This window comes from Eubalaena glacialis, chromosome 15 (assembly GCF_028564815.1).
Source record: "Eubalaena glacialis isolate mEubGla1 chromosome 15, mEubGla1.1.hap2.+ XY, whole genome shotgun sequence".
NCBI classification, from domain to species: Eukaryota; Metazoa; Chordata; class Mammalia; order Artiodactyla; family Balaenidae; genus Eubalaena; species Eubalaena glacialis.
In genome coordinates, this window is record NC_083730.1 from 73,662,623 (window position 1) to 73,688,836 (window position 26,214).

At 43.1% G+C, this 26,214-nt stretch overlaps 1 protein-coding gene across 5 annotated transcripts in view; it reads right to left on the reverse strand.

Moving 5' to 3' along the window:
* Positions 1-340: 340 nt before the first annotated feature.
* PRR14L (proline rich 14 like) overlaps positions 341-26,214 on the reverse strand; it is a 53,323-nt gene continuing 27,449 nt past the window's right edge. For 2 of the 5 annotated variants that reach the window (XM_061169385.1, XM_061169383.1), the window contains 6 exons: positions 19,099-24,271; positions 15,803-15,874; positions 14,988-15,159; positions 14,366-14,472; positions 3,492-3,563; positions 341-2,258 (listed from right to left, as the gene is read on the reverse strand). In XM_061169385.1, coding sequence (XP_061025368.1) covers positions 1,979-2,258; positions 3,492-3,563; positions 14,366-14,472; positions 14,988-15,159; positions 15,803-15,874; positions 19,099-24,212 — 5,817 coding nt within the window. In that variant the 5' untranslated portion in view covers positions 24,213-24,271 and the 3' untranslated portion in view covers positions 341-1,978. Of the gene's footprint in view, positions 2,259-3,491; positions 3,564-8,193; positions 8,305-14,365; positions 14,473-14,987; positions 15,160-15,802; positions 15,875-19,098; positions 24,272-26,214 lie in introns of those variants that run through there. The other 3 variants (XR_009697336.1, XM_061169384.1, XM_061169386.1) reach the window with 3 other exon arrangements.

Consider the following 26,214-nt stretch of genomic DNA (forward strand, 5'->3'; position numbering starts at 1 on the left):
GAGGTATTGAGGGGAAACACAGGTCGTGTCTACACAGTCTGGGCAAAGCGAATGCACAATGGCAGCATCTGGTTTGCATTGTTCAGAGCTGGTGCGGAAGCCGGGCTCCCCTCTAATGCTCCGTGGCTGTGGCCTTAGAAGCCTCCGTGGATCACCAGGTGTGTATTTCACTTACTAAATGCTCTGTCTGAGGCAGTGGGCCTACAAGACAGACGTGGCACTTCGTTTTTCTCGCACTGTCAGTTTTTCTGCTCCAGTATGGCACAGACTGTCAACCTGCAAAGGAAAGGCACATAGAAACCCCCACCCCCACCCCATCCTCCCATCCCATGACAGACGGGGAAACCAAAGGGACCCAGGAGACATGATCCAGGAGGGCACCACTCACTCCTCTCACAGACTGACTCGAAAATGTCTCTGGAGCTTTGACAGTTCCCATTGGCGCTGCTCCACGGCAGTGGCTCCTGGGAGGATGGGAGAGGTGACCAGTGTCCTGAGGCTGGGCTTAGCATCCCACTCACCAGCCAAGGAATGTTAATTCTCTGCACTCTTGTTTTGAGAGAGAGAGAGAGAGAGAGAGAAAAGATAAAACACAAGGGAAGGGGAGGAGGGGAAGCAAGGCAAGGGCACACAGGCCTTAAGTGGGAAAGGAATGAAACCTCCGGGCTTGTGGCCTCACACAGCACGCTTCTGGTCCTCTGACCACAGACTGCCGCAGGCAAACGGAGAAACCCAGAGACCTCTGTCTGGCATTCTACCAAACTTCCAGTAGGTCTGATGCAGGAGCCCAGAGTACAGTGAGCTGCCCTCCAAGAGGGCTGGCCATGGAACTTCGTGACCCCAGACTGTCCTCCTCCCCACTCTGGAGCGGGCTGCTCTGGCAGCTGCGAACGCTCTGGGTCGGCTTCATCACCACCTGAGCCGTCGTGGATGCCTTTGTCATGGACCACCACTTCAGATGAAACCCACTAAGACCACACCCAAGCTTCCAACTTTTTAAATGACTGGGGGAGAGACCTGCTCTTACTTCCATCATTAAAATAAATACCACTACTTAAGCAAGAATGAGAACCCAGATGAGAAATGAGTCGCACTAGGAGCTGGAGGCAGGGAAGGGGCTGCTTGAACACGTCAACGGGAAAACGGCTCTCGGCTGCCTCACACCACGCACCGACAAACCAGGTCAAATGCCTGTCGTGTGTTCTGAAGACGTGTACTGTCTTTCTCCTTGATGTCTTAAAAAACTGCTTTAAAATCACATTTAAAGGCTCCAAACATGCAGCAATAATTAAAAAAAAAAGGGAAATAAAACAAATGAAAATAATCAACACCACCACATTAAAAAGTGCAACTTACTTCGAATGGGGCCTGGACGGGCTCCTCTGGCACTAGTGACCCACAGTCACAGAGGGGAGAAAATGATGGGGAAAAGCCACACACACACACACACACACACACACACACACACACACACACCTGGTTCTGGACAGATGGGCTCAAAGGATTAGAAAACACAGCAGCTCATCTTTCCTCAACTACTGAAATGAGCCGGTGAGACCACACGGGACAGGACGCCAGGTCCCCCTCCCTAGGCCACGTGTCTAAATAATCTTGGTCTAGCACCACCGTAAACGACGTGGAACTTTCACATGGACGTGCAAATGCTGTGAGTCCTTGGAAACCTAGTGTTACTGAAGGTATGTGGTGTCCTCCTCCGTGGATGGCAGAGAGTGTGGGGAGGAGGCCGACATCATTCAGGACCATTTCCAGGAGAAAGGGAGCGTTCCTGAGGTTCTATACTCAGCAGTACAAGTTAGAGGACCCTCTTTCACCAGTTCCTAAAAAGGCTGCACCTTGAAATAGGTAAAAATCCATAGTCTGCATTTTGAGTGGTTTGGGCGGTAGGGCAAAATTAGGCAACCTCTTCCAAGGAGGCCGGGAAAGTCTAAAGTTGAGACCCCCCCACCTGAATCGCTTCTCAACAACCAGACGACCGCTCCTGCTCCTCCTCTTCCTTGGCAAAGAAGGTCTCCAGTTCCATCAGTTTCTGTATCAACAGAGCATCCAGCTCTTGACTCTGCAGCGCCGCCTTCTGGGCCCGGGTAAAGCTGCCTGCCACCTTGACCTTACCGCGAGCCCTCCTCTTCCGTGGGACTGTGAAATCCTGAAACTCCAGAATTCGCTTCCTCTTCTGTTGGCTGATTGAGATGAGCGTACCATTCCGTTCCTTAGGTTCCTCAAAGATGGTCTCTAAACACCTAACGGTGGAGCACAAAACAGAATCACCAACATGCTCACCCTGGGGGCCACCAACCCTCCCAGTCAATGGGCGCTAAAGGCTAACTGCTCCTGACAGCTCTTTCCTCTGGTCTGCAGCTATTTTTTGATGACAAAACACATATATCTATGAATATGTAGTACAAGCACATAGTGAAGAAATTTAAACTGGACAGGAGGGTAAAGAATAAAAGTAAGATGAACCCCCCCACTCCCCACCGCAGCAACAGCAGCAACAGTGTTTTGTGTATCCTCCCAAAGTCACTCAACGTACAGATGTGCATAGGTAAGCATGTATCATCAGAGGTCAGCCCTTTTGTGTAAAGGGCCAGGTAGTAAACATCTTAAAATTAACGAGGCACACAAGTCTCTGCTATATATCCTTTTTTGTTTTCTAAACAACCCTTTAAAAGAATAAAAACCATTCTTAGCTCACAGGGCTGGAAAAAAAGAAAGAAAGAAAACCGGTTGCTGGTTGGACCTGGCCTGTAGTTTGCTGACCCACAGCATCTATCCAACACTTTGGTTTCTTCTTTACTCAAATGGCAGCAAACTACATGCACTGGTCTATGCATTGTGCCACTCTGACCTATCAATAACGTTTAAGATTGCCCCAGCTGGGTACACAGGCATCTGATTCATTCTTTTAAATGGCTATGCAGTGTATCCCATTACAAGGATGGACTATAATTTAATCAGAACCCTATTAATGGATATTTTAAGTTGTTTCCAATCCTTTCCTATTATTTAGCAATGCTGCAATGAATAGTCTTATATCAATGCCTTAAGAGTTTTACCTTCTAGGATAAAACTCTCCTGCTACATCCTGGACACTACAGGAATTTAATAAATGTTCAATGACTTGAACTGAATTTAGATGCAAAGGTAGCCAAGTGAAATGCCTTCTGTACTTGGGTTTGGAGTCATATCTGAAGATCAATGATTATTAGTCCTGAAGACAGCCAGCATATTTGCTAAAAACGCAAGTACAAACGAAAAGGAGACTACCTAACCTGACACACATCTCTTTCCCATCCTACCACTGACCCCAATTCAAGTGTTGGGAACTAAAAATACCAATTCTAGTTATTTTCAAGACCCCGGTATTGGAAGAACTGAACATAAAACCCTTTCCGAAGCACAAGGATTGGAGATTTACATTGATCATTTCGGAAGCCCCCCCAATCTATTATTTCCTGCTCATAGGTACTTACCTGTTTGCAGGAGGAGATTTATAATTCTTGTTGGTATATATTTCTTCTAAACTAAACTCCTTTTTCTTTAACCTGAAAAGAGAAAAAAATAAACTCTTCATGGTCTCTTACGAGAGACAAGATTGGTTTCCCAACTCTATGCTTTCCATTCTTCTACTTTCCAAGAGTAAAAGATGAGTCCTAGATGTGTCTCATGAGAACAATGAGTACTGGATCTTCTTTTCCAGGGCATCAATCTTCAACTTTGTGAGATTTGGTCCAGTTATACTTACTTGGAGGGATATAACTGGATTTGTACCTATTATCTTAGTTTACAGCTTCTTCTTGTCCTACTTTTTCAATGTTTCTTCTGCTTAATTGACTGCTCTCTTTTTTTATTCTCCCCTCCTGGCTTGAAAATTATACGTATTCTGTTCTTTAGTGGTTGGCAAGAATTTTAATGAGCATATTTAACTTATAAACCCTTCTCTCAAACAACACAAAGTCCCTGGAACCTCTAAGTCTGATCAATACTGTCCCAATTTATGTTAGTAGTGTCCTATTTTGCCTTTTTATTTTGTAATTTTTTTGTGTAAGAAATCAGGTCATTTGGTCTGTGGCTTCCCCAGTCTAGATTTTCTTGATTACATCCCACTGATGTCATTTAACATGCTCCTCTGACCCAAACATATGGGAAATACTACAGGTATTTCCTATGGACTGGTAATTAAATAGAGAGGTATGATCAGATTTAGGTGTTCCGGGTTTTTTGAAAGACTTTTAGGTGTCCATCACAAGGGACATGATACCCAGCTGTCACCCTTTTTGTGTATTAGCAGCCAGCCACTGACAAACACTGAATATATTTATTAGTTCTTTAGGACTGTACATGGTGACAGTCTATCATTCTCCCGGGAGAATTCTTCCATCTAAAGAAAACTTCATGCTCATCCATGGTTTGGTAACCCTGAGGTACCGTTTGCACAGGAAAAGTGGGTTGTATGCTTAGTTCTTTCCCTTTATTTACCAGTTTACAAAACAATGAATTGTTTCCATATTATCATCCAAATACAGCCAATGAGTTGTGAACTCATTCATTATGAACTGTTGGACTGAAACATATCTCATGTGCTTCAATCTACTGCAGTTATTATTCCTTTTGATGCTCAGACTGTCTCATCTGTGGCAGTCTTTTCAAATTGGTTCCTGTGTCTCTCCGACATGACCCCAGTCGCCTCTTGAGAGCTCATCACTTTCTGGCACAAGACCGTCTATACTCGTGCATTTCCTGCCCTAGACCTGTAGCCAGTCTTCAAGAAGCCTTGGTTCACATATCATAAAATTCACCCTATTATTTGTTTATTTTTATGAGTGTGCTCAATCTGTTCACTCTTAGTTTTTGGTACTATGTAGAAGATAATAGCTTCAACCTTCAGGCCACCACTCTTAGTAGAAACTTATTTTCAGACAGCATAGTACCTTTATTACAAAAGAGCAAATTATTATAAAGTTTCTGTGCTTTAAACCTTTTTCAGATAAGTTAAGGAGTGACTGAACAGCACAGCAATAAACTTTTCCGCATTGTGCTTTAGTTTCTTCCTGGCTTTTTGAAAATCTTAATTGAGGTTCAGTTTGGTTCAATTCCAATTCAGCAAAGAACATGCTTGTGGAAAAAATACATAAATAATAGCATAGATAAGATTTTTCACAGGGATTTCCAACAAACAACTGTTACTTTGCTTCTTAACAACAGCAATAGCTACGTTAGATTAAGGCTGTCGGATGGGTAGTTGGAAAGTGAAAGATTAGGCTTCTGACAGTCATTCTGACGAGCACATCAGGGCAGTGTGCACCCATGTCCAGTTTCTGAGCTGAGGTGAGTGCTGAAGCGCCAAGTTCAGATTCTGGGATTCCTAGGCTCTCAACAAGCTTTGCCTTCCTCAGAGGGGCTTCACTCACTGGAGGTGGTGGGATGTGTAGACGTCCTCAAAAGCAGACACTTCCTGTGCAGATGCCACTTTGCCCAGAGTGGCTCTGGCAAGAGTCTACGCTCGAGCATCTTCTGTCTGGTGGTTCCTTGCTCCCTCCATCTCTTGATCTGTTTTTACGACTTGATTTCCCTCCGGTAAAGAAGCATCTTGAGACAATTCTGAAGCAAGGTTGTGCTATTCTAGTATTGACAAAACTGAGGCTCTGAGGGGCTTGCTCGGGGGTCAAGCCCTGGTCCCTGGGGTCTCCTGTGAGGACCATGCCACTGTGACCCCCAAAGCACACTGCTGTGCTCATGCTGTGGCAGATCTGGCCCCTGGAAAGATGTGGTGGGGCCTGGTGGTCAGTGGGTGCAGCACCCCTGATCCTGTGCTGGGGCACCTACAGGCTCTCCTCACAGCCAGGTGACGGTGGCCTTAAAATTCACCCTTTAAAGTGTACATACGGTTCAGTGGATTTTCGTAGAGGCACAATGTTATTCATCACCACTAATTCCAGAACATTTTCACAACCCACAGAAGAAACCCTGGACCAACGAGCAGTCACACCCATCCTCTCCTACCCCAGCACCTGGCAACCACATATCTACTTTCTGCCTCTATGGTTCTGCCTATTCTGGACACTTCATACAAATGGAATCATACAGTATGTGCTCTTTGGAGTCGATCTTCTTTCACTTAGCACACTGTTTCCACAGTTCATTCATGGTGTAGCACGTCTCAGTACTTCTTTTTAACGTTCTATGGATAGACCACCCTTTCTTAATCTATTCATCAACTGATGGACATTTGGATTGTTTCTACTTTTTAGCTGTTATGAAGAATATTGCTATGAACATTCATGTACAAGATGCTGTGTGAACATGTTTTCAATTTCCCTTGGACATATACCTAGAAGTAGTGATATGGTAACTCTAACATTTTGAGGAACTGCCAAACTATTTCCCACAGTGGCTACACTATTTTACATTCCCACAAGCAATGTATGAAGGTTCCAATTTCTACCCATCCTCAATGCAAACACTTAATTTGTTGTTTTTATTTGTAAAAAGATTACTGCCATCCTAGTGGGTGAGAGCCATCTTGTGGTTTTGATTTGCAGTTCCCTAATGACTAATGATGCTGAGCATCATTTTTTGGCCATTCATCTACATCTTCTTTGGAGAAATGCCTGTTCAGAATCTTTGCCTACTTTAAAAAATTGCGTTGCTGTCGCTTTGTTGTTGAGTTGTAAGAATTCTTTATATATTGTGCATACTAGAGCCCTATCAGATATATGACTTGCAAACACTTTTTCTGATTCTGTGGGTTATCTGTTATCTTAAAAAAACAAAACAAAACAAAAAAGACTTATTTAGAGCAGTTTTTGTTCACAGCAAAATTGAGTGGACAGAGTTCTCATATACACCCTGCCTGGAACCCCCTGCAACTCCCCTACTAAGCACAGCAACCCCTATTATCAACAGCCTGCACCAGAGTGGAACGTTTGTCACAACTGATGAACCTGCAATGACACATCATAATCACCCACAGTCCATGGTTTACATTAGGGTTCACTCTTAGTGTTGCACATTCTGTGGGTTTGGAGAAATGTATAATGACATGTATCTACCATTACAGTATCATTCAGAATCATTTTCACTGCCCTAAAAATTACTGTACTCGCCTATTCCTCCTTCCCTCCTCCCTATTCCATGGCAACTATTGATTCATTGACAGTCTCCATAGTTTTGCCTTTTTCCAGAATGTCACATAGCCGGAATCATACAGTATGTAGCTTATTCAGACTGGCTTTTCACTTAGTAGTATTTCAGTAAGGTTTCTCCATGTCTTCTTCATGGCTTAAGAGCTCATTTCTCTTTAGCACTGAATAATATTCCATTGTCTGGATGTACCATGATTTAGTATCCATTCACCTACTGAAGGACATCTTGGTTGCCTGCAAATTCTAGCAATTATAAATTAACCTGCTATAAATATTTCTGTGCAGGTTTTTATATGAATGTAAGTTTTCAACTCATTTGGTTAATACCAAGGAGCATGACTGCTGGATTGTACGGTACGAGTATGATTAGTTTTATAAGAAACCACCAAACGCTTCCATTCCATTGGTTTACTTTTTATTTATTTGGCTACACCACACTGCTTGGCTTATGGGATCTTAGTTTCCCAAACAGGGATTCAACCCGGGCCCTCGGCAGTGAAAGCATGGAGACCCTTACCACCGGAGCGTCAGGGAATTCCCTATTCCATTGTCCTTTTTTTTAAAAATAAATTTATTTATTTTATTTTACTTATTTTTGGCTGTGTTGGGTATTCGTTGCTGTGTGTGGGCTTCGTTGCAGTGCACGGGCTTCTCTTGTTGTGGAGCATGCGCTCTAGGCGCGCGGGCTTCAGTAGTTGTGGCACGTGGGCTCAGCAGTTGTGGCTCTCGGGCTCCAGAGTGAAGGCTTAGTAGTTGTGGTGCAAGGGCTTAGTTGCTCCGCGGCATGGGGGATCTTCCTGGACCAGGGCTCGAACCCGTGTCCCCTGCATTGGCAGGCAGATTCTTAACCACTGTGCCACCAGGGAAGTCCCCTCCGTTGGTTTTATGTCAATCCTTATGCATTACCACACTGTTTTGATTACTGAAGCTTTGTACTAAGTTTGTGTATATATATATTTTTTTACTGTGGTAAAATATACAAAACATACAATTTACCATTTCAATTATTTTTAACTGTGCATGTAATAAGTTTTGAAATGGGTTACTGTGAGTCTTCCACTTTGTTCCTCTTTTTCAAGGTTGTTTTGCCTATTTTGGGTCACTTGTATTTTCAGGAGTTTTAGGATCAGCTTGTCAATTTCTGCAAAAAAAAGGTAGTCGACATTTTATAATAGGATTGCAGTAAGCTGTAGATTGCCTTGCATAGTACTAACTTGTTGACAGCATTAAGTAGCCCAATCTATGAATGGATGTCTTTCCATTTATTCAGGTCTTTAATTTCTTTCAACAGTAGTTGGTAGTTTGTAGTGTTTACTGAACAAGTCCTACGCTTCATTTGTTAAATTTATCCCTAGGTTTTTTTTTTTTGATGCTACAGTAAATGGAACTGTTTTCGTAATTTCATTTTCAGATTGCTCATTGCTAATGTATAGAAATACAATTGTTTTTATTTTTCTTGTATCTTGATCTTATATCCTGCAAACTTGCTGAATTCATTCACTAGCTCTAATAGTGGATTCTTTAGGGTTTTCTATATACAAGAAACTGAAAAGATAGTTTTACTTCCTTTCTGAGTGCTATCTCATTTTCTTGCTTAATTGCCCTGTCTAGAACCTCTAGCAGAATGTTAAATAGAAATGGCTAGAGTGAATATCCTTGTCTTGTTTCTGATCTTAGGGGACATCTTTCAGTCTTTTACAATTAAGTAGGATTTCTGCTTCGGGTTTTCGGGTAGATGCCCTTTATTCATTTGAGGAAGTCCTTATTTCTCTCTCTCCCTTTTTAAAAAATATTTATTTATTTGGCTGCACCAGGTCTTAGTTGCGGCACGTGGGATCTTTGCTGCCATGTGTGGGATCCTCGCTGTGGCATGCGGGATCTTTAGTTGTGGCATGTGAACTCTTAGTTGCGGCATGTGGGATCTAGTTCCCTGACCAGGGATCGAATCCGGGCCCCCTGCATTGGGAGCTCGGAGTCTTAGCCACTGGACCACCAGGGAAGTCCCTCTTATTTATTCTGAAGTTCATGGAGTGTTTTTATCATGAAAGGGTGTTGGATTTTGTCCAATGCTTTTTCTGCATCTAATGAGATAATCATGTGCTTTCCCCCCTTTATTCTATTAATGTGGTATACTCCATTGATTAATTTCCTGTGTTCAACTAACCTTGCATTCCTGGCATAAATCCCACTTGGTCACGTGTATAATCATTTTTTAATATGTTGCTGGATTCCGTTTGCTATTATTTTGAAGATTTTGATGTATACATTTATAAGGTTCCCTGGTTTCTTTTAAGATTATCTCTTTGTCTTTGGAACTCTGAAGTTTTCATACCTAACTTCTTTCTGAAGTTAGGTATGAAATTCTTTTTATTGATCCTGCTTGGGATTAGTATCTTTTGCCAGTATACTAAAAAACACAGAATTACATAGTATGTGAACTATTTCTCAATAAAGCTGTTTAAAATTTTTCATTTAGATGCTGCTTTATTGAGGTATAACTGACACATAGAACTGTAAGATATTTCAAGTGTACATTGTGATGACCTGATATATGTATACACTGTGAAAGGATTCCTCCTATCCAGTTAATTAAGAGTTTGTGTTTTGACTTTGTTTATAGTTGGTTTCTTTTTTTCCCAGCAGAAGTGATAGATTTTTATGACATATATTTTTCAGCTTTTTATTTTATGGCTCTGAATTTTCTGTTATAGTTAACCATTTCCTATAGTTTCTTCAATTATTCTTACGGCTTCATTTGTTTACATTTAAGTCTGATTTTATTTGGAAGATATTCTGGTGAAAGGTCTAAGGTAGAGATCCAGCTTTCTTCTTCTTCTTCTTTTTAATATTTATTTATTTATTTATTTTGGCTGCGCCAGGTCTTAGTTGGGGCATGTGGACTCTTAGTTGCGGCATGCAGGGTCTAGTTCCCGGACCAGGGATCAAACCCGTGTCCCCTGCAGTGGAAGCGCACAGTCTTACCCACTGGACCACCAGGGAAGTCCCCCAGCTTTATTACTCCTAGAATGGCCACCCAGCTGTCCCAGTAGCATTTTACTGAATAGTCCATTTTCACCACTGATTTGAGGGGACACCTTTGTCACATACTAAATTTCTCTATGTATTTGTGTCTAATTATGGACTTTGTTTTACCAATTTGTATATTTATGCTCTGGCATCATACTGTTTTAATTATTGAGACTTGACAATATATTTTAAGATCTCTTAACACTAGTACTCTTATTTCACTCCTTTTCTGAATTTTCCAGGCTATTCTTGCTTCTTTATTTCTATAATTGTGTTAAATACATGCCTTTCCATTTATTCATATCTCTTCCTAAAAGAACAGTTCTTGGTCAAGTGAATGTGTTTAAATTTTTATTGTTTACTGGAATGTACCAGTTATCTAATTACTGCTTCTCAGCTCAGAATGCACCCTCAGTACCTGCTCTGTGACAATGGCATCTTGGACTCCTAATGCATCTCTTCTTCACAGTGAGTTGGTGCTGAGCTTCAGCAGAAGGAGGCACTGGAGGACGCTGGAGGAGCAAAGGAGCTTTTCTTCTTGCTCCTGCCACATGGCCCATCATGGGTGCACGTGTACTGGGATGTCTGGGGCGGGGCCGGATGGGGACAGTTGCCCCAGCTGTATAGCCAGAGCGTGGAGCCCCCCCTAGTGCCCCTGTAGCACTAGCCTGGTGACCACCACACCACAGATGGGGCACTCGGGGACTGAAGCCCATAGTGGGACCCCAACATCCTGAGGGTTGTTTCCTGTGACTCTCCTGGAACAAACGCCACATGCCCCACGCCACGCACCTGCAGCAGCACCCTGACACCCTGGCTGCCTGCCCTCCAGCCTCAGCTCATGCCCTGGAAGGCTGTTGTTGTTGTTTCCTGCTCGCCCAACTCTGGCGTTAGCAACCTGGCCATCCGATGGGCTGCAACCACACCTTCTCCAACAAAGTCAGACTCCAATCTGGGGGAGAGGGTCCCCTTCTCCCTTGGCCCTAGGATGCCCTTCAGAATTCTCGGTACACCTTAACAGTTACTCTCCTGTTATACTTTAACACTTTAAACTTCCACTGTTTAAAATACTGTGTGGTTTCCGTCTCCTGACTGGACCTAGACTAATAACATGATACTAAGGTAAAAGCCCTAAGGTTTTGCTAGACCAGGGGTCCTCACACCAGTGTACTAGAAGACTTTCCACAGACACACTGAAACCCAGCTCTAGGGTAATCAATCTCCCGATCTTTAATCTCCTGCATGTGACACACCTGAGAAGTGTCCTTACACTCATGTAGACGTCTCCATTCCCACAAATTCTTTCTTTTTTTTTTTGGCCACGCCACACGGCATGCGGGATCTTAGTTCCCCAATCAGGGATCAAACCCATGCCCCCTGCAGTGGAAGCGCAGAGTCTTAACCACTGGACCGCCAGGGAAGTCCCCTCACAAATTCTTTTAGAACAGCCCCTATCCACCCTGAATTCTACTTTGGTATCGGAATAAAATCACTGATCTCACTAGGCCCTCCTCAGATATTAATGAAATCACCGTAAACCTGTCTTGGACGTGTCTTTCCCCACCTTACACACGGTTCCGCTAAGAGAAGAGCGGCTTTAGCAAGAGAGGACTCAGCCTAATTTCAGATACGGTGTGGAATGGGGCTGTCAGAGGGACTTTGCCTCACTCACCTCCTGACTATCATCAAACAATGCCTACTTAAGAAAGAGAGCTTCAAACACCAAAAATAGCTTGGTCATGTATTTAACTGTACACAATGTCTTTTCAAACTATTCTCAACTCTCTTGCACAGTCTGTTATCACTTAGAAGAACATTAATCAAATCATATAAGGAAATATTTAAGTCAATTATTCAATCTTCATCTTACAAAATATTATAACTTCTACTTCTTGTTAACAACAAAAATTATATGAGCTGCCATGCCAATTGGTTTGCAGTGATACACTTTTCTCCTACGTTAAATATTGAAGCAATCATGAGATTTATATAAATTAATGGATTTATTTCTGATTATTTACATGATTCTTAATTGTTCCTAAAAGTCTAATAACAGAGTTTTATTCGTGCACGTCTACACATTTACTGAAGCAATACCACGCTTTCTAACATACTCCTCACTTCATAATTTATTATTTTAGCTATAAATTACATTGCTTTATTATAAATTCAAAAATGGGAAAGTCTTATACATAACTTTAATTTTGACTTATGGCTTTTAGAAATCTACGTTACAAGAAGTGTTCCATAATTTATTTTTCAATGGTCTGTATGATTTTCTTGAAGGTAAATATTAACATATTTACTGTTTCATACCCACAGACATGGAGGGGAGGCTGTATTCATTGTACCAGGTCATTTTATGTAAGAGACTTGAGCATCCGTGGATTTTGGTATCGGGGGGTCTCCTGGAACCAATTCCCCGAGGATACTGAGGGATGACTATATTATAATTGGAAAGCAGAAAAGTTAGGAAGTAAGAATGATTTGGCCAATGGGCTTGAATAATAAAAACTGCCTTCACCAAGTAAGTTGTTAAGTCAAAAATTTTCCATAAATTTAATGCCCTAAATCGGCACCTTCAAAGTGTCTATACAAAAGTGTATTTGAAGTAATAAAAGCATTTTACCAAGATGTCTTAGGTAAAGATTTATTAAAGATCTTATATTTTTCAACCCTTTCATTATATAGGATTAAATAAAGTGCCTCTAAGTGAGAAAGTAACATAGAATTCTTAGGTATCTGAAACTGGTCAGATCCCCTCGGTGCACGTCCCATAAACTGAGCCACTGCTGGCCTCCAAAGTCTGGGTGACAGAACCCGAGTGAGTCAGCACTTTTTGATTCTTTGCTTTCAAAAAAGATTAGGTGATAAATCATTAAATATGATTTGTTGATAGATCATTCTGATTTTTTGATATTACTTGACAGAAGTTGAAAGGATTGAATGTCATTGTTCTATTAAAACTCTTTCCACTCCCAACTACCTATCTTTATTAATAAGGTTTTCCAGAACTTCTATCTACATAAAAATTCAAGAGAGAATACCATGATTCTGAACCCTATTTCATTCTAGTAAAAAGTACTATTCAACCCAGGATATCTGAAATACTTTAAAAATTTCTCTTGAAAAGACATGGTAGGATGATCAATAAAAGAACTGTAGGATAAAAACACAACACGTTAAGATAAGAACCACGTGGGAAAAGTGGAACGTAAATCATAGTAACAGTTAACTATCGCATTTGTGTTGTGTGAAGCAATAAAATAGATACAGTGCACATTTTTTTCTCAACTGAACTGTACAGCAATCTTAAGTGTTGGGAATTCTTACTCACATTCTACAGGTAAGTCCTTAAAGCTCAGGAAGGTGAAATAACTTACCTCGGGTTAATCAAGGGACACAGGCTTCCATTTGCTGATGAGAAATTAAGGAGTGAAATCCATCACAAGAAAACATAACTCTGGAGATCTTTTTAAAATGTTTATATCTTCATAGTGTCTGTGTAATATACATCATCCCCAAACTGGAATCATGTCAAATACACAATTTGGAATCACGCCCAACCAATACATAATTTAGTAATCTTTTTCTTTCCACTTCACTTTATAGGAATTAGCAATCAGCTCTGTCATAAAAATCTTTAGAATCCAAATTTTTAAAGGCTATACTATGGACCATAACATGGATCTAGCATTTTCTTGGAAAAAAAAAAAGACATCTTTCCTTCATGATGTGTAGGTCCCTTCCCAGTTTTGTGCACAGAATGTTGTGAGCCTGAGCTGTGGGGTCGGGTAAGACCTGTGAGAGACAGGAACCACCTGTTCTGTCATGAGGGACGCTCTGGCCTAACACAGATTTCTCAGCTACTGAGCCTTGGCACCGTCACCTAAACCTGGGGACGACGGCTGTGCCTACCTTCCAGCACCCCTGGAGGATGAACTGGGACTGTGTACACAGAGCGACACCACCCGGCATAGAGAGCTCAGGAAAAGTGATCGAGAACGCGTTCAAATATCCCTGAACACAAATCTCTGGCCACAGTACCGATGAATTCTTTTGGATAAATTCCTAGAAGTATAACAAAAGCTCAGAGTATATGATCATTCAAAAGGTCACTATATTCTGCCAACTTCCAAAAAAGTGCACACATGCATGTTAGAGAAGGCGCTCACCTTTTGGGTCGAGGAAGGCCCATGGGGGTAAGGTTAGGGTCCGGCTTAGGAATGGTTTTCCGGATGCGAATCTGTGAGACCTTCTTTGGCCTCTTCTCCGGCTCGGTCTATTTTTAAGAAGAAGAAGATGGTCAGGTTGTAAGACATTCTAAATATACGAAGTCCCCTTTCCTGACACCCACCGCATTGCTTCCTCAGTGTACAGATGACTTCAGGAAGTAGTTTATGACAAATCTCCCACCTCCCGCCGCCCCCACTCCCGCCAACAGCGTTTTCAGCAACCGCCCCCTTTATGTTGTTGTACATGCAGTTCAGATACTGAGATTATCAATATGGAAATTTGCAACTGTTGGCGACAGCAGATACTTCAAAATTGAAGCACACCATTGTTCACTCGTCTCTGTGGTTCGGTTCTCTAAACACTGTTAAATGCATCATCAAGAAAAAAGGGTCTGGAAGGCGACGAGGAAGAAGAGATTCAAGGTATCCTTTAGTGTCTTGCTAACCTCCCGTACTCAGCTGAAGCTAAACGTGGTAGCAAAGAGACTCAGGGGCCCATCTGTACCTGTCACGTCATCTGTGGTGCCACCGTCACCTGACCCCATCAGCACTTTAAATTTACCTCTTTCTGTTCTGGGGGGCTGCTCTGCGGTCGGGGGCATGGGGCTGTCACACCATCCAGCTCATCAAATCCAGGAACCGGGAACTCGGAGGCTGAAAGCAGGAGCTTGCTGACAGCTGAGTCTGTTACCAAGCGAGACTTTGGTACCAAGGCAGGGAATGGAGGCTCTAGCCTAGCACCACGGAGAGAGAGACAGAGAAGAACGACATGGGACGGGTTCACCTTCTATGTCGGCACATTCGTCTTAACATCCAGACAAGAGCTGAATGACGTTCCCAGTAAACCTGTCCTCTTGTTACTTCTGGACACACCTGTGTCTATACATGTAAAAAATGACGAGAATGTGGTCAATCCACTTCACTGTGATGGAATAATGAACGAGGAAGATGCAGTGAATAAGGAAAAACGTAAAAAGGAACAGGTTTTTTGTGGGAAGAAGACATTTAGTGAACTGAACAAATGGATTGTGCTCAGATGACGTCAATCCCATCCGGGCACTGAAATCGGCTAAATGACCAAGAAGTATCTTGAGGGGACTTGTGGTACAATGAGCTGGCTAAGGATTTTGACTTTTTTTTTTTATAAATGGGATTGATCACACAACTTTAGTTACACAGGTTGAACCTCAGATTGTTCATCTGAGAGATGCAGATCAGGCTTAGAAGGAGAACAAGAGGTCAGAATTATACCATGCCCGACCCACACCAGCCGCTAGTGCACTCGCCCCCCACTTCTCTCTCTCTCTCTCACACACACACACACACACACACTGCAAGCCACAAGCCCTCACGTGCCAGGCGCCACTGGAGTCTCACCTCACATGACTGCCACTGGTGCTGTAAGCAGCTTCCAGGCCCGGAAGACGCACGGACGGTAACGCAGTGTGGCTGAAGTGGAGCAAAAGTACAAGAGAGGCAGGTTAGGGCAGCGGGATGGCAGGAGAGGCTCTGGTGTACCGTGGGTTTGGAAGGATGCTCAATCAGAGCCCAAGGAAGACGAGAAGTGTCAGTCACCCAGAAAGACGAAAACCTCCCTCCCAGGCATGAGAATTACATGTACGTGCCCATCACTGGAATGGAGGCAGGCTGACAGGAGGATTATATTCTAACTTAAATGGAAAGAAGGCAGAGAGAGATATACAGAGGACAGTAAGAGGAAGGAGGGGGACAAGAATACCCTTTACCTTATACCTTTTAATCAAGTTGTTGAACATGTATGTTAAAGTTTTTAAAAAGTAATTTAAAGATAAAAATACACTCCTCAGTTCTGTATTAACCGTATTAAAATAAAATCTGCCAATTTCTATAAACGTACAAAAAATTGTGAAGAAACCTTATTTTCTTTAAAGCCAAGTTCCATGTAAAACATGGCCATGTAGATGAAAACTGTTCACAGGGCTAGTTCCTTTATAATTAAGCTTTGATTTTTATAGATGAAAAAGGGTATTAATCACTTATAGATACATTAATATGCATTGTTGGAGAGCTTTTGGTACCCCTCAAAGTAAAGCTTGTATCCATTTCTACTGAATTTAGACACAGTACAGGTTTAATTAATCAGATGTTTATATAATGACCATATAATCCATCTCCTCTGGGAAGTTAGAGAAATTTGTTCAATGGCTGAAACACAGATAATTCAGATTGTTAGAGAGTTTAGCACCAATCTGGAATACTGGGAAAGGGGCTGACCAAATCAGAGGCCTCATCTGGGTCTAGCTCAGCTGACACAGCAACCAGCTGAGTGGCCCGAGTCAGAGAAAACCATGTGCCTCAGTCTCATCATCTATAAAAAAAAGGCAAAAAAGATGCCTGTTTGACCCATATTATGGAGTGCTGGAGGATGGGGTTCAAATGAGAAAACCCTGTGGAAACATAAATTAATTTAATCTTGGTTAAGTCTTGCTTTCTGGGGCTCCCCAATTTATCACGCTTAACATTTCTAAGTGTGTCTACAAACACAGCAAACTTCTAAGCTCTAAGCCAAGGATATATATGATGTTAAGGCACTTTTAGAGCCAACGAGAAAAAAAGTTCCCACAAACACCACCCCTACCACTTCAATTAAAAAAATAGGGACTTCCCTGGTGGCGCAGTGGTTAAGAATCTGCCTGTCAACAATGCAGGGGACACGGGTTTGATCCCTGGTCCAGGAGGATCCCACATGCCGCACAGCAAGTGGGCCTGTGCACCACAACTACTGAGCCTGTGCTCTAGAGCCTGCGAGCCACAACTACTGAAGTCCGTGCACCTAGAGCCCGTGCTCCACAAGAGAGGCCACCGCAATGAGAGGGCCGCGCACCGCAACAAGGAGTGGTCCCCGCTCGCCGCAACTAGAAAAAGCCCGCGCGCAGCAACGAGGACCCAATGCAGCCAAAAACAAATAAATATTTTTTAAAAAATTAAATCTTTAAAATACATATACATACACACACACATATATATAATTAAATTAAAAGTAAACTAAAAAATAAAATAAATGAAATGTCAGATACAGGATCTAAGGGAGAGAGAAAATATTCCCCACCAGAAAACAGAAAAGTCAGGTGGGAAAGAGTTCTGGAAGAGGGAAAAGGGTCATAGGGTCATTCACCTTCACAGCGTGAAATGAATAACTACCCTCCATGCTACCTTAGGACTGGACATAGTTTAAAGAAGGTAACATGATTTAAAACTGAGTGTACAGGGCTTCCCTGGTGGCACGGTGGTTAAGAATCCGCCTGCCAATGCAGGAGACACGGGTTCGAGCCCTGGTCTGGGAAGATCCCACATGCCGTGGAGCAACTAAGCCCGTGCGCCACAACTACTGAGCCTGCGCTCTAGAGCCTTCGAGCCACAGCTACTGAAGCCCGCGCGCCTAGAGCCCGTGCTCCACAACAAGAGAAGCCACCGCAATGAGAAGACCCCACGCAGCCATAAATAAATAAATACATAAAAAAAACAAAACAAAAAAAACTGAGTGTACAGACACAGAGCAGAGTTTGTTGTAGAGGCAAACAAACTACGCAACAGAAGCAGTGCACCATCATTTAAAACAATTTGATTCATCCTGTTGTATTTTTATGGCTGCCTGTTCAGAAGTGAACATTTTCCTGTTTACCTACAGGACAAGAGCTCACAATCAGCCACATTCAGGTTCTGGGGTGCCTTTCTGAAGCTCTTTTATTTAGTTAGTTTTCTGCTAAGATGCTGGGTAGCTTCACAGTATGCGCCTCAGAAGCTTTTCAATGACAGAATGATTCTGCGTGAGAGACTCTGCCCAGACACACAAACAACAAGGCCTCTCCCAGGCCGTTTGGAATTTTAAGGCTTTTTTGGTGTTGAAGTTTTAAACTACAGCAATGATAAGGGCAAACCAAATAATGTTTAAAGTTTCTGTTTATCCAGAGGATTACAAATAGGAGGATTTATCTATTATGTCTAAAGCAGATCTTTAGGGATGTAACTCCCAAATTCTTTTTCTTCTCTCATTTCCTGTTAGAAGGTAAAATGATATTGGTGAAATTATTTTCAACTATTCTCAGTGGTGAAACCACAAGAATTCTTTTCCAGTTCACTTAAAATTCTATAAATTCTATAGCTGTAATATGTAAATGCCAACCTCTGAAGCTTCTCTGCTCCAGAAAGAAACACAGAGGTTCCTAAACTAGATTTGGTGATGCCTATGTAACTAATTAGTTTATTTAAAAAGTATTTCTTCTGTATCCTTTACACACCAACCACTGAGTTAGGTGCAGGCTGTTATAATACCTTGTGAACAAGTAATAGTTACAAGTCACAAATCACTACTTATAGTAATGGGATATGTTTTTTGCAAGGTGAGGGCAAGAGGAGAAAAGGAGAGATCCAAGATTTAATGGTTCACAGAATTAAATGGACAGAACAAAGGAAGGTACAAAATAAAGGGTTCTGCAAGAAATCTAGATCCTTCAGGAAAATTAGAGGGGTCTACACTTCAGAATTACTGCTGCATGTTCTTAGCAGAGATTTGGTAATAAACAGGAAATGCAGACACAGACTCTGAGCCCTGCATTTTCAGGAGCGCCCTTTCCTCTCCCCAATGGTAGGATGCAAACATGGGACTTTAGCAAAGAACAGGGGATGGATTTTACCTGCTCCTGGTGCCCAGACGTGGCTGCCGCTTGCTGTGAGAGGAATGAAGAGCAGAGATTTCGAAGGGGCAGGCAGAAGGCCCGTGCTGGCTCCAAATGGACAGTACTCGGCCCACCGAGTAGGGCAGAGAACAGAAGACCTTGTCTGCTATGGAGGCGGGAGACCGTAACCCTTTCAGACCCTGGGTAAACTGGGTCAGGAAGAGCCTCTGCATGGTGGGCATGTGGCTGGAGCAGCTCCGTTTTTTCGTCCAGATTCGGTAACATCCCGGGGAACAAAGTGCTAGGAGTGTGTGAAGGCCAAGGACGGAGCAGCCCGCTCTGGTCTGGACTATGGCGGTGGCTCCATGGTCTTGGAGAGGAACTGGAGGCTGCAGTGGAGGCTGGGCGCCTGCTTGACAGTAGAGGCCAGGGTCTTCCCTGAACGTGGCCACCCCAGGGCAGTCGTGGGCCAAGAAGAAAGAGAAGGTCCACTTGGGAGGTGAAGACGGGCACCGGCGGGCCTCTCCTAAGGCGAGCCTCGCGGGTGCACAGTGCTCGGGAAAAGTCCTTGGGGACTCGGTCCCGCACTCGGAGCCTGACTTCACGTGAAAGGATACTGGGAAGACTTCGGAACCAAACAACAGGGATGGCATCTTGTCGCTCAAATCTATGAGGCTCATTTTGATGGCTTCGAGCGAATAAAGCGTCAAGGGTTTACTGTTAGGCCACCTGTCCCAATCACTACGTGCCAACCATGGATTCAGCTGCGTTGTGCTGTAGGAAAACCCATCCAGGAGCCTTTTGTATCTGAGCCGCTTGTAGCTTTTAGCCACTGGAAGAAGGTCAGAGGAACACCGCCGATATCGTAGCTTCTGGGTCTTTGTGGCCGGGGCCAGTCTGGAGGCAAGGATGGACAGCTTGCTGAGTAAGGCTGATTCTTTGGTAGGCTTCCGAACATTCAGGCTACCCGAGGGCTGGCCTGGAGTGGCCTTCTGCTTTGGTACGTGGCTAACAAGGCTCCTGGCAGGGGCGGTTTCAGGTTCCGGTTGCGTGGGTGCAGACACAGCATGTGAACCGAGAAATCTGTGTGCGTTTGTGGGGATGGTTTCAGAGGAGCTCTTTAAAAAGGCAGAACTTCTGATTTTACTTATTTTCCTCCCCGTGTTGACTAGCTCCTGGCAGGAAACTTTCTTACACATTCGGTGGGGCTGCTTCTTTAAGGGAAGCACTCCTTTCTGATGTGAAGTGTTCCCAAAGGCACCGTGTAGTTCATCACGCCCAGCGGAGTTGGGGTCTTGTGCTTTCCGGGGGGCATCATTGAGGCAAGGGCCTGCGCACGACTCAATATCCTTTTTTGATGGGCGACACAAGCTTTCCTCCTTTGGGTCTTTCAGCTTCTGAAACCCTGCAGCAGTGTCACCTGTGGCTGGCTTTGCTAGGGTGATTTCTTTCACCACGGTGGGCTCAGCTTTGCGATCCTTAGGTTGGCTCTTACTTTGCGCCTCATCTGACAACATATTAGATGATGTGCATCGTTCCAAAGCTGCATGTGCTTCTTTTTGATGCATCTGTTCCTCTTCCTTGTAGTCCAAAGCCTTCTGGCTCTGTTGGTCCTCAGCATCACGCGGCATCCTCGGGGGTTTAAGATGGGTCTGAGACACCTGGCTCATGTTATCACCATGAACACCTTCTCTGACAGTCATCTCTTCAGACTCCTCCACAGCAGGAAACTGACCCCGTGGTCCCCTCTGGTGTTCTGCAGTTTCTTCTCTTTTCACTTCGGTTTCTGTTTCCATCGTCAAAGGCAAACTTTCCGCAATGAGGGCTGTGCTGCTTTCTTCGCTAGGATTACTCTTATCCCTTGGTGCTCTTCCTTTCATCTCAGGCAGGACCATGCAGTCCTTTACATTCTCACAGGGCATTTCACCATCTTTTGGTTTAAAAGGGTTTTTCGGGTCAGTTTCCTCACTACTCATAATTGTTTCTGATTTTTCTTGAGACAACGGATGCAAAGGAGTTATCTCAGTGGGTTTCAGGCTTCCCGGGGGCACAGAGTTCTCCTCTTGGTGTCCAGAAGATGTCAGTTCTTCTGAGGAAATTCCAATGGCATTTCCCTTGTCGTGCTCAGAATTTATTTCTAGTCTTGATCCTTCAATCATTCGTTGTGTTTCTCTCAGAGATGCTTCTTTAGCTTGCTGTTCAAGATGAATATAATTTAAAGACACATTTATTCTATCCAATACTCTTACATTTGGTTTATGATCTGCCACAGACCCTGTCTCAGGGGCACAAGAATCTGGACACACTTCCATTTCACAGTCTTTTAACAATCTGCATACTTTCTCTTCATATGATTTTTTAATTTCGAGAAAGTCTGCTGTCGAGGAAGTAGCATCTTGGGAATCTGAATCCTGGTCGATCCTTCCCATAAATGCAGCAATAGGCTCTCCGCTCTGTGACAGCACACTCCTTGAGGTTTCCTGTAATGCTGGCCCATCCTGCCTTGCACCCCCATCAAGAGTACTAGACGCCCTTATGTCCACAACGCCTTCTGTGCCCTTATCACTACAGCCTGTGGAGACCATGTCTGCCATACCGTCTATGGGCTCCTCACAACCAGAAATCCTTTCAAAGGCCCCTTTCTTCAGGCTTCCACCAGACGATGAGCTGTTATGGCCTGAACCGACTGGCAGATCCTTCAGGCTGTGGCTCACCTCTCCATTAGGCTCTGCGACCATCTCTCTCTGGTCGCTGCCTAGTGTCTCCTTAGCTGGGTTATCTTCACTCCTGCATTCATCGGATCTGTTTGGGTTGCTCTGGCAGCCGAGGGCTTCATCTGCCTTCTGCTCAGGAGTTTCAGCTGCTTGGTTCATGTTTTTAACACCGGAGAACGTAACAGTAGGAAACTGGTCCAACAATTTTTCAGGACTTGGAATGTTTGCAGGTTGGTCTAATTCCTGTGCGGCACAATCACAGATGTTATGTTTACAAAACACAGTCTCTTTAGGTGTGTCCTGTTCTTTTTCTTCTAGCCCTTCCTCGCTGGGATGGATGTGACAGGTGGTGTGGATGGTCCTGTTTGGAGCTTCACTATTTAACATGCCTGCCGTCATTTCGTTTCTGATCTTACCTCCTGGAAGGCTGCCTTCAGTTTCTCCCCCACCTGGCTCACTTTCCGCCGATGTACAACTCACTTTATGGATGCAACTTTCCACGGAGGCTTCTCTCCCTTGGGGGCGGTGATCGCTGTGCTGAAATGCATTTTCATACTTGGTTATCAGACAGTTCTCAACTCCCAGGATGGTTTCGCTGGGCTCCAGGGCAGCATGGGCAGAACACGCGCTCTCCTCTGGGACGTTTTTTCTTACACAAGGGCAGCTAGAGAGATCCCGAGATTGAATGCTTTGACATTCTACGGCAGAGACCTCTTGAGGCAAGCCTGCTTCTTCTTTCTGATTTGAGAGAAGTCTGGAATGCAGACCTTCTGCTCCTGAGTCAGCTGTTTCAGTTTTTCTTTCTAGGCTTTCTGATTTGCTGTTTAAGGTGGGATTGTTTGAAGAGGGACCACAGGTTTTGTCACCTGGTGGAGAGATGTCTTTCATTTTTGTCTTTACAGGAACAGTCTGGGTACCAGCAGTGACATCTGCTCCATCCTCTGACGGAGGGTGCTGGCTCCATTGGGAGCCCTCGCTCGCTGCTACAGGCATCTCTTTGTCAGTTGGCAACTTCGCATGGTTTTGAGAATTAAGGGACACTTGATTTAAAACACATTCACTTCCTATTTTGTTTACAAGTAGTTCATTGGCATAAGGAAGTTCATTCACCTCCCGTGCAGCGCTCTGTTTATCTAAATGGGGACCATCGTCCTGGGAGTTCTGTACATCTATTTCTGACTCAGGTCTGTCATCAAATTCTAGGGCTGGCAGTAACGGAGCAATGTCTTTCTTGGGTTTCAACACCTCATTTATAGAACTTATCTGGTCCTCTGGCGTTAAACTCACAGGGGATTTTCTTTCAATCAGAAATCCGTCATGTGATGTTTCATTTAACTGGGTGCTGTCTTCCAGATTTCTCTGGGTGCTGACTAAGGAGTTAGAGTCTTTACTGTAAATCTTTTCACTTAACATACCGGGCTCTATAGTGGTTGTCTGTTCTGGCTCCTCAATCTGCATCGAGGAGGAAAAATGGTTCTCTTCAGAGGGTGTGCCTGGATGGCTTATATTAGCAAAAGTTCCTCTATGGTCCTCATGGTTTGCCAAGTTATCCTGAATGTCTAAAGTGATTTTTAAATCATTTTTTTTAAACATTATTTCCGTGGCTTCAGTAAAAGAATTGGGCATTAAAGAACTAGAGCAGTCTGTGTGGATACTGCCTTGAGGGCAGTAGTGATCGTGGATATTTTCTTTGGAGAAGTCAAGAGCCTCTTTTTTTCCAGAATAGTGACCACTAGCATCCTCTTCTGCTTGCCTGGCATTAACAAGAAAGAGTTCCTCTCTTTCACTCCTGGGGTTCAAAGGCTGTTCATTTTCTTCTCTAGAAGCCAAGTTCTTGCTTTGATCGTCCCCATCAAAACAGGAATTGTCTGTCTTTTTAGCAGATCCCTTTGGCAAGCTATCACCATCAAAACCACACTTTTTTGAGGATGTTGTTCTGAATTCTGGACCAGACAAACATGATGTGAAATGTGAAACTTCCGAATTTTCTTCTAAGGGTTCTACAATAACCACCTTTCTCATGGCTTTGGGACTACCATGTGCAGAACTGTGTCTCTCACTATGGTGGCCAGGAACCTGTTGGCGATTGTCATCTGCTTCACAGACAAGGTTTAAGGTACACAACTCTTCCTTTCCATTGTCCACTTTGGAAATGGCACTCTTCCCTGGTAATAATGACAACCAAGGAGGACAGGTTTTTAGTTCTTCACATTCTTTTTCTTTAGTTGCTTCTATTAATCCAGGGTCCACAGAGTTTAAAGGCTCTAGGGAAACTAACGTGCTAGTCTCTGAAACCTCACCACTGCTCATGATTTTGTCTATTTCTGGGTATCCACTGCACCCAGCCGAGAGACCTTTACTCACATGGCCATTCTCGTGTCCTTCACTATTATCTGTCTTAGTCCCACTGACCTTCATACCTTGTACTTCCTCAGTAGATTTTAGCAGAGTTTCAGCTGTAATTTGTACATTTCCTTCTGCACAAGAGAAAGAAATCCAAATCAATATGTAATCATTAAAACAAACCATTTGCTATATCATCATAAATTTAATCATGCAACAAACGGCAGCAACAAAAAAGACCCAACTCACAAAGAGAATTGCAAAGTTAGTGTTACAATACCATTGGCTTTGTTCTTCTCTGCAAAATATGACAGAGGGCCAAAAGAGTACCTGGAAGAAACAGGTTATTTTGAACAAATGCCTTTCTTTAAATGTTACTTACTTAAATGCACTTACCTAGCTGGACAAATGAATATAATGGGGAGACATATGCCTAATTCAGATCTTAGGAAGCTTCCATCCTAAAGCATTAATAAAGTAGACTCACAATAAAATAGCTTGTATTACTAAATGACCATCTTCTTAATACTTGAATAAACAATAGATAAAATTATCTCTTTGACAAAGAACAGTTATACATAAAACCTATGTAAAAGAGATTAATCTGTAAGTTGAATATTAGTCTTGAACCCAATTACCTGCAATACTTGCCTCCCTACAGGACTGGTCATTAGTTGGTAATTATTGAAGGTGAGTGATAGGTACACAGTGGTTTAATATATTCTCCTTTCCACTGCTGAATAAATGTGAAATTTTCTGTTATGAAACATTAAAAAACAAACAAAAAACCTTTCTAAGCAGAATATAAACACAATTCATAAAGGAGTTTACTGCACAAAGTTTCTCTGAAATTCTAGGCACACAATGTAATATAAAGAAGTTCCCCAAACTTGTTAATCTACAAAAGACTTTTCATCCTTCTCTCTTTACAGAAAACAAACCCGAAGCTATTCACGTTAACGTAAATGTAAATGTGTATATGCATGTACATATGCATGCATGTACATAATAGGACACCTGCATTAAGCAGATAAAGCAAAATGCAAATCCATCTACAGATCTAATTCCCACTAGAACATAAGCTCCACGAGGGGAAGGATCACGTTTGTTTTAGTCTCTCCACCTCCCTACTGTCTAGCATAATACCTGGTATGTAATAGCACTCAATAAATATTTGTGGAGTTAATAAATGCCTACAGTTGGGTGACATCAGCAAATGCTATTAATAATGTCTTCCTAGGGCTTCCCTGGCCATTTCTTAACTAGTTCTGAGAGCAGCAATTTTGAGAGAAAGAGCAGTGACTCTGAAGGCAAGCCAGCTGGGCTCTGTGATGTCACCCACCTCTCTGAGTCTCCTTTGTAAAAAGAGGGTAAGTATACTTACCTCAGTGTTACTCTGAGGATTAAATTAAATGATACATATAAAATACCACCTGGTACAGTGCCTGCCATATAAAGGAAAAGTGTTTTTCCTTTGTTCTGCTCTCTCTGATTCTTATTTTACTGAATCTGAGAATAGTTTAAATGATAAACTTAATAACTAGGCTAGGACACAGCATTTAGAAATATTCAGAGTCACCAAATACTAGATACATAAATGTGTACTGCATTCCATAAGTGTGCAAAGCTACCAATCACTGACAAAAGGCAGCCTTAAAATCCTAATGGTCCACAGAGTATTTATCTTTGAAACTGGCCCACTTTCCATATCATAGCAGACAATTCTAACCTATTCATGAATTTCTAAGCAAAATACTCCAAATGGTTTTTACTATGTCTCTCTGCTGGATGTGGCAGCATTCATGAAACTGGTCATGTATATTCTGGCCCCTCCCCCACTCCCCTCTCTGTTCCAGCACCACACTAGTCCTATCCCTCACTATATCTACTCAGGAAAACGCTAAAACTCTTCATCCAACCCCAACCATTTACTGTGCAAGGTACTTAAGGCAAGATTCGTGCTTAGAGCCCCCACCTGCTGGAAGACCGCCTGTTTTCCACACGTCTAGTCTTAGTGGGGAGGCCGGGGAGCAGCCACTTCCCAGGTGGTGAGCAGAGGGGCGGGTGGGGAAGAGGG